The 14,614-nt window shown below is 39.9% G+C and overlaps 1 protein-coding gene across 1 annotated transcript in view; it reads right to left on the reverse strand.

Moving 5' to 3' along the window:
* Positions 1-844: 844 nt before the first annotated feature.
* STK3 (serine/threonine kinase 3) overlaps positions 845-14,614 on the reverse strand; it is a 385,808-nt gene continuing 372,038 nt past the window's right edge. The window contains exon 11 of the mRNA XM_073632031.1: positions 845-9,938. Coding sequence (XP_073488132.1) covers positions 9,780-9,938 — 159 coding nt within the window. The 3' untranslated portion in view covers positions 845-9,779. The remainder of the gene's footprint in view (positions 9,939-14,614) is intronic.

The following is a 14,614-nucleotide window of genomic DNA, read 5'->3' on the forward strand; positions in this document are numbered from 1 at the left end:
ACGGTGAGACACTAGATGGTGGTCAGTGTTATTATGAATGACAGCGATTTTCTCTAGCACATGCCTGCAACAAGAGATGAGCGCTGTCAGATCTGATTTGGTATTCTGGCCCTTGTGAGCAGCATTGTCCGACAGTGATAGGGGGAGGGGGAGGAGGGGACACGCTGTCAACTACGCCAGCTCAGCACCCAAGGCACCTAACAAGAGGGGGCACTGTGCACTTTTTCCCCTGGGGGACAGGAAGAAGAAAAGTTTCCTGGTGAGACTACTTCTTTAACTCTCATAGCTGGGTGAATAATAGGGAAGTTTGATGAGAAATGGCTCATGACGTACACAAGTAAATAATGAATGAACTGGGAGAGTGAATAACCAAAACAAAGACATCAATGACAGTAGGCACACATACTGATTAAAAATACTTTTGTACTTGTTATGCCGAAACAAACAAAAAGAGGCACGTCATTTTTTTTTTTTTTACTTTACTCAATATGTTCTGCATGTAAGTTATATATTAAAATGAATTCTCATAGAAAGCAAATTGAAGGAACAGTTTTGAAGTGGTTGTCCTTGAACATAATGGAAGAAAAAACAATGGAGGGTGAAGTAATACAAACTCGCACACAAATCTGCAAACGGAACATTACACACATATCTGGGCTTTATATCCCAGTAGAAACATTTAACAGCTGAAAATAATAACACGCAACCAGAACAACAAATATGTTTTCCAATTTTAAAAGCAAAAGGTTGAAACAAAGTGTGCCTGTGATTCATAGCAGACAAAAGAGGAAGGTTGGTAAAGGTGGACATTAGAAACTGGTTCTTTTGGTAGTGAAGGTTTTAATGTATTTTTTTTACAGGTTAAGTTTAAGGCTTGGTAACAGTACATGCTATAGAAAGGTTAGCTTCGTCGGGCCACTGTTGAAAGAATGCTGGAATCATAAACCAATGCGAGACTCCATATTGTTTTTGAGCTGCTTCCTATTCCCCTTAACATCCCCAGAACATAAGTGCTGGTCAGAGGGTAGGGCTAGACATTTTCATCTTTTAAGGGTAATTTTTTTTTGCAGCCTGCAAAGCATTGCAATTACAAATCTGTAGTTGGTGGCTGGAATGCCTTGGCTCCTGCAGACTATTCCTCCAGCCCAGGTCCGTATGAGGAAGATACATAAGGTAAGGACCTGTAAGGTACAGACCTTTGGTTACAGGGCTGGAAGAGGTATCAATGGACTACAAGTTTGGTGTTGTCACTATACTTGTGCTCCATTGAGATCTATGGGTCTTTCTGCCACTGTGGCAGATGGGGCTTTTAGCAATTTCATTCATGGATCTTTTAAATGAATGATTTGGCTGTGGGTGCCAAATTCAAAAATACCCAAGGCACTCCAGAGGGAAGAAACCCAAATTCTGTAAGGGAGGGGGAGGTTTGGGGGGGCTGCAAACTGTGCCCATGTTTCATTTTATACCCTAAATATGGGTGTAACAGGAAACATGGTTAGAAAGGTGGACTTACTTAGCTTCAGCCTCAGTTCACACAATGAATGAGAAAAGAGAAATCGAACAGGAACCGTATTCCTGTGCAATTCACAAGCGAATCAGTGTGGCGCATTTTCAGCCCACTCATTTTGAATGGGCTCAGAACGCATCACATCGGACCAAAGACATGTATACACCTTTTTATGGAGACGAACTGCAGCCGACCCGCATGGTAGTTTGTGACCTGTGTTTGGGGTGTCGTTAACTTTGTATTGACAACCACAGTGGATAGCAAGGGCAATGTGGGAAATGTACATGATCGCAGCGTTTCCCACACCGCATTAGTGTGAACCTAGGCTTAAAGTTTTTAGAGAAGATCTCTGGTTTAGGAGACTATAGGGCAGTTACGGAAAGCCTCATGAGACTATTGGTAAAAAGAGTACACTATAAACGCACTAGTAACCTAAATGAGAAACAAATGTCATTAATGCAGTGACGCTGTGTAAAACCTAAACTGCCGTGTGAATTTTAGATGCTTGAAGCATGTGACTTATGGCTGCCTGCAAAGGATCACAGACTGATGTAATTAAGCGTGGTCCGTATCATAAATATTGATCGCTGTGCTATTGCCAGTAGCAATGATGATTAGCAACTCAAACCTAAAAGGTTTTCAACTGCTTGTTACAAAGTGATTCTGTTGCTCCAAGCAAGGTACAGGTATCATACCCACAAAGTGGGATGTCTGAGACACAAGTACGGTTTTGACATCTGTTACTGAGTGATAAAATCACGGTTATCCTTACTAGGAACACATACATAGTACAGGTCAGCACAGGGATGCAAATATGTGCACTTTTTTGTCCTAGAAAAGTGTGGCCTGAAGGTGACCGAGATGCCTTTAACTGAACTCCAGGCAAACAGATAATACACTGTTGTAATACATATATGGGGCCATTTTCTTTATATTTTGTCAAGTCAGTCCTGAGATTTACACAGACCTACACAGAAGGCTAGTGACTTTCTCTACTGCTTGTTGTTGAATAATTTGTTTGCCTCCCTGCCCCCACACCCTGACTGTACAATGAAGGAGCAGAAGCATACTTATGAGTTCATCTCTCTGCTCACAAAGTACTCTTCTCTGTGCATGCAGCAAAGCCTGATTGACTGTTAGCACAATCTCTCCAATCCTAGTCAGAGCCCTACTGTAGAGGTCTTTACAGGAGCCAGATACGTCAGACTCAGGTTCTTACAATAGGTACATTTGAAAATATATTTACTGATTTTATTGGCTGGGTTTATGTTGCAACATTTACCTGGAGTTCAACTTTAAGCTGGCCACAAACATCAGTTTTGCACATTTTTTATATTCAATTGAAATTTTTGATTGTAAATTTCACAACTGATTTTTTTTTTCAGTCCAAAAATATGATTGTAATAAGAATCTGTCTCAAATAATAATTCAAATGATTTATGTTCTGCATAAAAATCTCATCAAAAAGAATAGTTTCATATACCATACACATTGCGACCCTATGTAAAAAAACATGTACACTTTTTCTAACGTCAGGACATTTTCCTTTTTACGTTGACCAAAGAAAAAAAAAAAAAAAAACACTAAATGTGACTGAAAATTGCACATGGTTCATTTGCTCATATACCACTAGAATATGAACTTGATAAGAAAGGACTAAGGACTATGTATGAACACCTTTATAGTTTGATCATGTAAATTATCCTCTGTGTGCTAGGTGACAATACGATGCACAGCGATCACCGGAGGTTTCCCTCCCCAATGCGAACCTCCTGCTATAATATTGTGCATAGACCAAGGTCACAGGGCTTAAACATCACACTTCCAACATACACTAAAATATTAATATTTAAAAAACAACCAGCAGTGCGCTGCCTACCATCCCTACTTCCATTCTTTTTAATGAAATATAGTCTGCTGTGACATTTCAGGTGCATTTTGCAGAGGACAAGAAACAGACAGGCAAAAGGTATTGTTAGACAACAGCTGCAACTCCAAAGCTTGCCTATCTCAGGAACAGCATGTTTGTTCTACACGGCACAATGAACTATACAGTGCAGTAAAGGTCATGATGACGGCAAAACAATAGTTCAATATATTTCTTTTTACCTTCACAATGGATGGAGTGGGCAGCACAGTAAGAAAGTATGATATGGATCTTCAGGCATCATCTGTTGCAGGCACAAAGCAAGCTACCTCAAACGCCAAAGAGGATGGCTTACTATATAACTTTGGTCCCAAAGTCTCATACTTTGTTAAATAAGCTCAGGCATGCAGCTTCTTTTACCATAGGTCAAGAAAGTAATGCCCTAATGAAGATAATGGATAATCGGAATTTTACTAATTGTTGTATACACTTAACTACACAACTGCATCTAGATAGTAGACTGCTGGATATACCTAAAATGGATCTTCATCTTCTTCTTACATTTTCTATATTACTACTCCCCCTCCTATGTTCCAATCTCATATACATTATTTTCATTTTTTCTTCATGTAATCGGCCTGCACTTCTTGGTTTCTTGTCTAGGCAAGAATGACAGACCCCAGCTGCCTAAAGACTCCTAGTATATGTCACACATCCCATGAGGCTTGAGGGCCATCTAAGACACACTACACATGCATCACATCATCTGGGGGCGGGGGGCAGCTTCAAAAACCTGATAGGACAGCCACCTCTCGATGACATAACAGAGGAAGATGGCATCGCCGCCGAACCTGGCATACAGCAGCTTTGCAGTGAATTTCAACAGACGAGGCTGGATTCATTAGATTTGTGAGTACGTTTATGGAGGACAACTCAGTAGAGTTAAAAATTTAGGAAAGGACGGGGATAAAGTTCGACTTTAAAGGTTTCCAATATCATCTTAGACAATAATGGTACACCCTCTATAGTTTCACCAGTTTTGTAACATCTGAATAGGGCCTGAAATAAGGTCCCCTTTACAAACCAATGAGCGTTTCTGCTAGTTTTTAGTGGTTTATTCAGTGGTATTCAAAGACATGAACAAGCTGCTTTAGTGGTTAGATAAGTGAAGACATACTTGAACAAACTCTAAAATGCCTTGGCAAAGTAATACAGACTACTCTAACAGCTCTTGGTATTTCCCTAAATTTGTAGCTATCTAGTATTGCAATGCAACCATAAAATATAGCTGCTATGTATTGGTGCCATTGTATTCTTATGCTCATTACAAAATGCATTAGTATGGAGGTCCCGCAGATCATCACAAAAGGGACTGTGGATGTGTGGAAGGCCCTTCTTAGTTAATAAAGGCAGACCTCCAAAGCAAAGTATTTCCAGGAAACAGCTTTTAAGACTGAGGAACAATTTGGTGAGGAATCAGTTCTATAATATACCACAGTAGAAAGAAAAAAGGCAGAAGACTAGATGATGGCATTGTTGGCCCATGCCACCAATGCATTATTTGACATTCTATTTTCTGCTAAAGCAACAGGTCACGTGATCGCCTTTATTTTGCCATGCAGGCAACACTATAAACACTCCAGTACTTTAAAAAACCTGCATAGACTTTTCATGCTGTCCTTTCAAGGTTGCAGTGCTGAATCCTCTAGTTCAAACAATGCCAGGCAGCAGGCTGACTCACACAATATGAAAGGTACTTAAAACAGAACTTTACTATCTAATAAAACAGCTCTGCTAGCTGCAATGTTACATTGTGCATGCTTTCCATACGAATTTTAGAGATGAAAAGGTGAAAACACGACAGTATCATCTAGGACGCACGTTTCAGGTTATGGGGACGTGGTTTCTTTGGTTAGATAAAGTTGGTGGCCCCTTTACTGTAATATTTACAATCATTGAAAAAGCACCAGTTTATAGAAATAAGATCACATGTATCTTCCCAAACAGACTCCCACTCTGCAAAATTTTGTTCCAAATAAGATATGCCAAGAAATAATTGTAAGTCAGGGTTGCAAGCATAAGGGGGGGTTATCATAGAACTGAAACATGACTGAAATTCTTATTTGGTAGAAGTATGACTGAACCATTTATCACGGCATCTGATCTCATATACTCAAACTGTAAGTTGCCTGGTCGTCATTCTGACCCCCTGGTTTTACTACATTAGAAGAATGATTTGAAACATATATGCAGATAAAGATTTTCACGTTTCTTCCAACGTCCCAATTCTGCATACTTGCTCTGGGTCAGTACTGATGGCAGCAGGCAACCAGGGATGTGGGCAATGGCACATTCCATATTTCCATCATGGCAAGTTTATTTTTAACTGGCATTATACTACTACTAAACACTAGAAGGAGAAATTTTAATAATAAGCCGAAGGACAACAATAAATCTATCCAAATTAAACGTACACTGCTTATCTGCAATGCCTGTCCCTGGGCTTGATAAATTACCCCCAATGTGAAGACTGCAATAAATCTGACATACCTTACACAGAATAGCAGTGAAAAATTGTATATCAAACTGTATGTGGCAGACATATGCAGGCCTGGCTTCTTGCTTAGTAATACTGCACAGGGACTGTGCTTTACTGTACCTTTCACTCAGTATAAGTCTATGAGCGAAGTCTGACCTGCCTGAAAGTTTTTTATTAAGGTTAATCTAAACTATCTCAGAAATAACGGTTCTTATGATGACAGAGCTGTAAAAATCTATTAACAATTATTTTGTATCGGTATTATCTGCATACAGCTAGCATGCAGATTAGCTGGTCCCCTGATCCAACCACCAAGATTCAAGTTGTGGCTGGTCTTGGTTCAATGCAAACCTGTATTGAGACACAGGTTGCAACTGCTGTCCTCTCCTTATGAAAATTCTAGTTACCTGTCATACATGGTAATCGTCTGGTTCTAGAATTTTTGGGTCACCATCTTGCAACAAGCATGCAGAGGTTCTGACTTTGTTAGCTGCATACTTATGGCTGTGAGGGCTGCAGCAGTCTATATACAATAGCTGGCAGGCGGGAATCTTCTTTTGTTCAGCCTTGGCATGTGTGCGTGTGTCTAGCCTTAGTGTCGTTTTTCTGAAACAACACAGTCAGTATAGCTGGAAATTCAGTTTGACTTCAGCAGCCTGCAGAAGAATAAAATTGATTACTTTACTGTCCTAAGGTTATGTGATTTGCCCAAAAAGTTTAATTTGGGTTAATTAGGGGCCAATTAATAAAGAGAGATTTGACTTGCTCACCGTAAAGGTAGAGCTATTCCAGGAAACGCTGTAGGAGCTGGAAGCGCTCTAATAAATACAAAGCAGTTGCTACTATATAATAGTTCCTTCATTCACCGATTATTTTATGTGAAAACTGTCACTTGCTCTACAAAATGAGTCTGCTGGCCTTACCAAGGCGAGAAAATAGGCTTTAAATCCCTAGAAGCCGACAAGATCAGCGCAAAATGTCATTGCGGGAATCTGCGCTGCAGACATTTAACATCCATTTAATGCTGTGCAGCAAATGGGGAGCCTCACAAAATGCTGCAGCTCACGTACATAACATTTTGGAATATCAACATCCAAGAAAATTGTTACCTGCTTTACTACATCTGAGCCAACAAAGCGCTGAATGTAACCGAGGAATGACAAAACCTAGTCATTTTCATGTTTTACTGAAAGCAGAACAGATTTTACCAATCATTGCTGCCTCCTAAAGTACAATAATAATGTGGAAATGTTAAATGGAAAAAAGAAATAAAACAAGAGTGCTGGAGAATTACTTTTCTTCGAAGGTGTCGGAAAAGGTTATTTAATAAGAGAACAGGAATAACCCGCTCCGGTTTATTATCAGGGGAGATGGTTGATTAAATAAAGAACAAGTGGGGCAAAATAGATGTTAAAAGTAGAGCTAAAAACACTTGGGGCAACATTTAGTTTCCTAAAGTCCTGTGTATCACAAACCAATGACTTTTTGGTCATATATGAAAAGGTTTCTACCATAAAGACTTTGCTCTTGCAGCTGAAGTCACCATTCAGGCAACATTTTTCTTTGATTTTTCAGCTTTAGTTTGTCGAGCACTATGGTGTTGGCAGAGCCACCCACAGCTAGAAATTTAGCAGATTCACAGAAATTGGTCGAAACTTGAGCCATGTATGTCCAGCTTAAGAGTGTTTGCTGCCTACAAGATTGGAGTGGCTGGACTGCTAGCCTAATCTATACCTAAAAACAGTGTAAAACCGATAGTAGTCTTCCTTTACTGTGTAAAAGAACCTGCGAGTATATAAAAATGACAAAGCTAGCTAAATACAACAGGTAGCTATCAACACATTATTACTGCCTCAGGCTGGAGTCATCCGAGTAGCAATTTTCTCAAAGTTTTTACCTAGGATACACATAAACCCCACCTACATATGCTGCAATGCCTAGACCTGCTGCTCTGTGCATTGCATCGTGAGATGGAGGTGAATACATGCTAAAATGAATTGTTGGAGGCTCTGGCCAGCAAGTTTATGCAGTAGCAAATGAGCACCGACAGCTTAGCCAGTTCATTTTCTTTCACAGGTTTAAATACCCTAAACATTTGCCAAAAAAAAACAACCTACATGGATCCATAGAGAAATAGTGGAAACAAACTAATCAAAAACACTGGAATAAAAGGAGGTGGCTAGTTAAAGCTCACATTTTTTTTTCAGGTATTAGGGGAGGTTTTTGACAGAGCTGATGTAGCAGGAATAACTAATGAATGTATAAAAAGCTACGATGTCGGAAAGTTGACTAATAAAGTCAACGACGAAAAAAACTAAAATATTACTGGAAGAAACCAAGCCAAATGGAGGAAATACACAACCCCTCTACACACACTTTGCTTTGTGTACATAACCTCAATATACATGCAGCATACTTAGAGGAGTGCTCAATGATACTGCACCTAAAGTCAAGGAATAAGAGGCCTAACTCAGAAAGAACAGTTCTTTTGCTCTATAACAGCCAATCGGGTATTTCTCTTTATTATCTCATACTGCAATTGAAACAAGAAATGAAGGAATCCGATTTGTTGTTGTGGGTAACACAATTAGCTCTCCTGCAGAGACATTTGTGCATTATAGCCACTCTGAGGACTGCCTGCAAACAAATGTCTACACAATACAAACATTACGCCAATCTTTCTAATCAATGCCGGGATAAAATACCCCTCTCAGTAGAAGGAATGAAGGCAACAGAAAAACCTTCAAATCTGCATAGAATACAAAGATTTAGAAATATGTATAACAAGTAGAGCTATGTAAACCCAACTGGAGGACAAAAAATATCTCCTGCTTGTAGTAACCATTCAGAATCCAGTAGTTACATTCCTTCTAGTAAGCTGAATAACAAAACCAAGTATCTGAGAAATCGCAGTGGGTAAGACCACTTATTTCCCTTTCCTCCAATAAAAAGCAGCTATACTAGTTGAGGGGGTCAAATCAGTCAACACTGGTTTCAGCTACAGATGGATGCTTTCAGGTATTAACACTTAGTGCCTACTTATAAATCTAAGGGACCCCCAACTGCAAGCTCTCCTACTTCTATTCTAGGTTCTACTAGTATACTAGGTTCTGCCAATAACCCCGATAATACAAGAGTTTCCCTCCTCTTGCTCCATTTTCCCAAAAGATAAACTGAGACGTCTCTGCAATGGTTGCAGCATTTGGACATACCTCCAAAATCAGAAGCAGAGACCTCATAATAAAAAATCCATAATAGGTACAGCTAATCTCCAGGAGATACTACCTCCCAAAACAAGAATTAACTGACCCTCTAATAAGCATAAGCACGGAATACAGTTTGGTCACTAATGTAAGTCACACTCAGATGTAACATAAAGAAATAAATAGATAAGTTGTAACTTTAAGGCAAATTAATATTCACCAAGGTGCAAACACACGTCCCTGAAATATTGATATAAAGGAATATTAAAAGACTATGCTGGCTGTTATCTCCACATATAGACGTAGGTGATCTGCTTGTAAGAGTTCTTCCTCTCCTGAATCTGAGAGTTCTATTCACCTGTAACAAAAGAACATTCACAGACAGGGCTCCACTATATAGGCAACCAAAACAGTTCAATGAGGATGGGAACAAAAAGCGAAGAATGTGTAGGGCTTAAGATACTACTCACAGCCCTGCTTTACAGATTGCTCAAATTGAGAGGAAGAGAACATTGTTAATGCCTGTGCAGAGATAAAACACATGTTCATAGTTTTGTTGGGAAAAGCATTTGTGTGAGGTGACCACAGGTTTGAATTGAGGAGTTCCTAAAAAGCACTCAAGTCCAAGTGTGTATAAGGTTCTTGTGAACAGAACAGCCCTTGTCAGAAGTTCTGCTGCCTGCGCTTTTTGGCGTCCATAGCATCCAGGATGGGTTGCCTCTTTGCTGTGTACCTCTGCCGCAGTTCCTCAATTTCACGTTCCATCATAGGGTCCAACGCTTTCAGTCTCATCTGCAGCTCCTCAAAGCTAAGATTCTTGAGCTGCGGGCAAAATAATGAAGCAAATGATTAATAAAGTAACAAGGATATCCTATTATCTTATACATACAAAAAAATACAATGGAATAACACTGTCTGAGAAAGCATATCACTATATCAGGACACAGATGACAAATCATCCATAGTGGCATCTGTCATCCCTATATAAAAGAGCTCTGATGTTTAAGATAAAATAAACATTAAGTCTAATTGAATTTCCTGCGGCTCCACTGACAGCGGCCATTTCTCATGTGATACTGCTGGAATTCCTGAATGTCAGAGACAGAGGAAAGCTAGTGTGCGGTCAAATGCTGAAAACCTATGAATGTTCTTGAGTGTGAAAGCTAAGGGCTTTACTGAATTACATCTGTGAAGACCACTGTTCTACAGTAACCCGTAACAACTAATTAGAATTCCCATTTCTTTGGCATGCTTCGACTGATTCTGAAGGATGATGCTCGACTGATTGCTACACGTTGTTGCACTTCACTGTTGGCACCATCTGCAGAGGTATAAACAGTATAGATGCTACACCAAATTTCTGGCTATCATTTGCGAAGACTATATGTATCAATGTTAAACATAAAAAAAAACTTTGCTTTAGATTACAGCCTTGGGCTTTCTGTGAGCACCTGAAATGCATCTAATTCAATTAACTCCTAGAGAACTAGTGCCAGAATAAAATAGAAAAAGGTTAGCCTTCTATATAGAATCTGCCTCATTAAACAGTTGTGCTCATAAGTTTACATACCCTGGCAGAATTTATGATTTCTTGGCCATTTTTCAGAGAATATGAATAACACAAAACTTTTATTTCACTCATGGTTAGTGTTTGGCTGAAGCCATTAGTGTTTACTCTTTTTAAATGATAATGACAACAGAAACTACCCAAATGACCCTGATCAAAAGTTTACATACCCCAGTTCTTAATACTGTGTATTGCCCCCTTTAGCATCAATGACAGTTTGAAGTCTTTTGTGGTATTTGTGGATGAGACTATCTTCTCAGATGGTAAAGCTGTCCATTCCTCTTGGCAAAAGGCCTCCAGTTCCTGTAAATTCTTGAGTTGTCTTGCATGAACTGCACATTTGAGATCTCCCCAGAGTGGCTCAATGATATTGAGGTCAGGAGACTGAGATGGCCACCTCAGAACCTTCACTTTATTTTGCTGTAGCCAATGACAGGTCGACTTGGCCTTGTGTTTTGGATCATTGTCATGTTGGAATGTCCAAGTACGTCCCATGCGCAGCTTCCTGGCTGATGAATGCAAATGTTCCTCCAGCATTTTTTGATAACATACTGCATTCATCTTGCCATACATTTCCTGTGCCTTTGTAGCTCAAACATCCCCAAAACATCAGCGATCCACCTCCGTATTTCACAGTAGGAATTGTGTACCTTTCATCATAGGTCTTCATGACTCCTCTCCAAATGTAGCGTTTATGGTCGTGGCCAAAAAAGCTTTGGTCTCATCACTCCAAATGACTTTGTGCCAGAAGGTTTGAGGCTCGTCTCTGTGCTGTTTGGTGTATTGTAAGCGGGATAATTTGTGACATTTGCATAGAAATGGCTTTCTGCTGGCGACTCAACAATGCAGCCCATCTTTCTTCAAATGCCTCCTTATTGTGCATCTTGAAACAGCCACACCACATGTTATCAGAGAGTTCTGAATTTCACCTGAAGTTATTTTTGGGTTTTTCTTTGCATGCCGAAAAATTTTCCTGGCAGTTGTGGCTGAAATTTTACTTGGTCTACCTGACCGTGGTTTGGTTTCAAGAGAACCCCTTTTTTTTCATTTCTTGATTAAAGTTTGAACACTGCTGACTGACATTCTCAATTCCTTGGATATCTTTTTATATCTCTTTCCTGTTTTATACAGTTCAACCACCATTTCCCGCGGATGCTTTGACAATTCTTTTGCTTTCCCCATGAATCAGAATCCAGAAGACGTCAGTGCAGCACTGGATGAAAGATGCAAGGGTGAGTCAGAAGTCCAGAAACTCATTGACCTTTTATACACACACACTACTTACAAGAAAACAGCTCACAGGTGAGGATGGTTACCTCTAATAGCCATTTAAACCCCTTTGTGTGCATGTTATCAGGCCAAAATCACCAGGGTATGTAAACTTTTGATCAGGGTCATTTGGGTAGTTTCTGTTGTGATTATGATTTAAAAAGAGTAAACACAGTTGATTGATAATAAATGGCTTCAGCCAAACACTAACCATGAGTGAAAGAAATGTTTTTGTGTTATCATTCATATTCTCTAAAAAATGGCCAAGAAATTATACATTCTGCCAGGGTATGTAAACTTATGAGTACAACTGTATACATTATATTTATTAGGGTTGCACTGGTGCTAATACTAAGCATTTGCACTAGTACTTGTGCGAATGCTTCGATACTCAAAACCAATAACTTTAAGGTGCAATTTGAGCCCCTACAAAATGAATGGACTCAAATTGCACTGCAAAGAATCACATGTGAGTGCGGTTCGATTCCTGTCCGAATCACATGCGGATTCCCGCACCACTCCTGTGTGAACCCAGGCTGGTCATAGTGACTTCAGCCTGGGTTCAGACAGAAGCGGTGCAGGAAACCGCATGTGATTCGAACAGGAATCACACCACATTCCTGTTCAAAACACATGCTATTCTTTGCAGAGCGATTTGATTCATTTTGTATGGGCTCAAATCGCACCGCACCGGTAATTGATATCAGCGAGTACTCGCTCTTAAAAAAATAGGTATTGGTGCATCCCTAATACTTATCCTTTTCTAGGGCTGGTTTTGTACCATTTTACATCATATTTTCTACAAACTGTACTAGAATCTATGTCAATGCCCCCCCCCCCCCAACTGGTGTAAGTAGATGAGTTGCCACTGAGGGAAACGCATATGGCTGGTGTTGCTACACTGATCGCAACAACCTCAATCTCTCATGTGGCTCCCATCTTTAAAATATTTTCCAAACAAGAGAGTGCTTAAAACATCTCAAAAACAGAAATGTTGGAGTTTGAAATACAATATGTAGAGACATGAAAAGAGGTTAACAAAGCTTTAGTTTCAGTTAAAACGGTGTTAAATTTTTTGTTTTCTAAAGAAAAACAGAATCTGCCATTGACCTCACTGTCACGGAGCAGATTTCAAGTACCCTGCAGGGTGTCATTTCATCTAACGTGAGCCGCTGGAACATGCTATATTATATTGATCGGGAGGTTACATAAACTATATTTTCTCAACAAAGCTTCCGGACATAAATTATGGCTTCATGAAATGGCTATCTGACAGATCACAAAAACATTCATTGTGATTAATGCACTTTGCAAAAAAGACCTTTAAAATGTTGCTTCTGAAAGAAGCAATTAACTAGTTGGAGAGCGAGAGTCTTTGAGAATCCAACACTGCGGCACGCCATAGTAAATCTGAAATGTACTTATTGCATGACTGGAAGTCACAGAAATTATAGGGAGTCTTTAAAGCCCATCTGAACTGAAAAATATATTGCAGCTTACAAGTCCTTAGATGTAGTGGCTGCATTAGCTTTCTTTTTTTTTTTGTTCAAACATCTTCTTTAGTCTCACTTGGTAATTCTGTAAAAAACATACTTCCCATCCAAGCTTTTTTCTTGAATGTGTCTATGGGGGCAGCCATGGTTGTCAAACAGGCTGGCTTCAAATGTCTGCTTGTGTTCATCTCCATAACTCGGTGTATGAATGGGACTACACCAACCTATCTAACATGGAGGAACTCTAGAAATAACTTTCCGGTCACAGAGAACCCCAGGTAATAATTACACTATGTAAAGCTTATGGTACATTAGTGCAATGGTCACTGGGCAGGATGCTCCATACTTCTGTGGACATAGAGAAGAACCCCCTCCCCCCCCTTACAGATTGCTAAAGGGCTAAACAGATCAATGCTGTCAATGACTATTTATCTAAAGCCTGGTACACATGGGCCCAAAATCAGCAAGTTCAACAAAAACATTCGGCCCGTGTGTACGCCACCCTGTCTGACAGAAGCCAGCCAAATGGGCATGTTGGAAGACCCACATCCAATCAGCTCTGGTAGGCAATGGATGCGAGAGCTGACCAGTGTGTTCTGGTGGGGGCAATCCTGTTATCAGAACACAATAGCTCAGCGGGGAGATCATTGTACGAACATCAGATAGTTAGTACAGTGAGCGCTTCATTTTTTGTTCAGCCAGCCTGAAAAAGAAAAAACTGATAGTGTGTACCAGGCTTAAGAGTAGGAAACTGCCCATTGCTCATGGAAACCCTAGAAACCTCTGGAGGAACCCATGTGTTCCATACAACCCTGGTTGAGAAAGGCTGGACTAGACATGGTCTTTTCTTTATTTCCAGTTCACAGGAAGCAACAAGGACAATGCATGTCTGGTAAGATCAACAGGTATTTTCCGTACAAAGACTGGCTGCACATTGAACATCAAGTGCTCAATAAAACTTCCAGAACCAAGAACATACAGTAGAAGCCTCATCCGAGATCTCCCTGCTCTTGGTTCCAGAACAATAGCATTTTGTTGAACGCTGGTTTGTTGGCCTGCAATTATACATTACTATACAATACTTACATTATAAAATGTAAAAAACTAAAAGTTTTACATAATTCAGCAACATCCACACAGGCAGGGCACCCAACGTTAGAGATAATTTA

This window comes from Aquarana catesbeiana, linkage group LG05 (genome assembly GCF_042186555.1).
Source record: "Aquarana catesbeiana isolate 2022-GZ linkage group LG05, ASM4218655v1, whole genome shotgun sequence".
Classification (NCBI taxonomy): domain Eukaryota; kingdom Metazoa; phylum Chordata; class Amphibia; order Anura; family Ranidae; genus Aquarana; species Aquarana catesbeiana.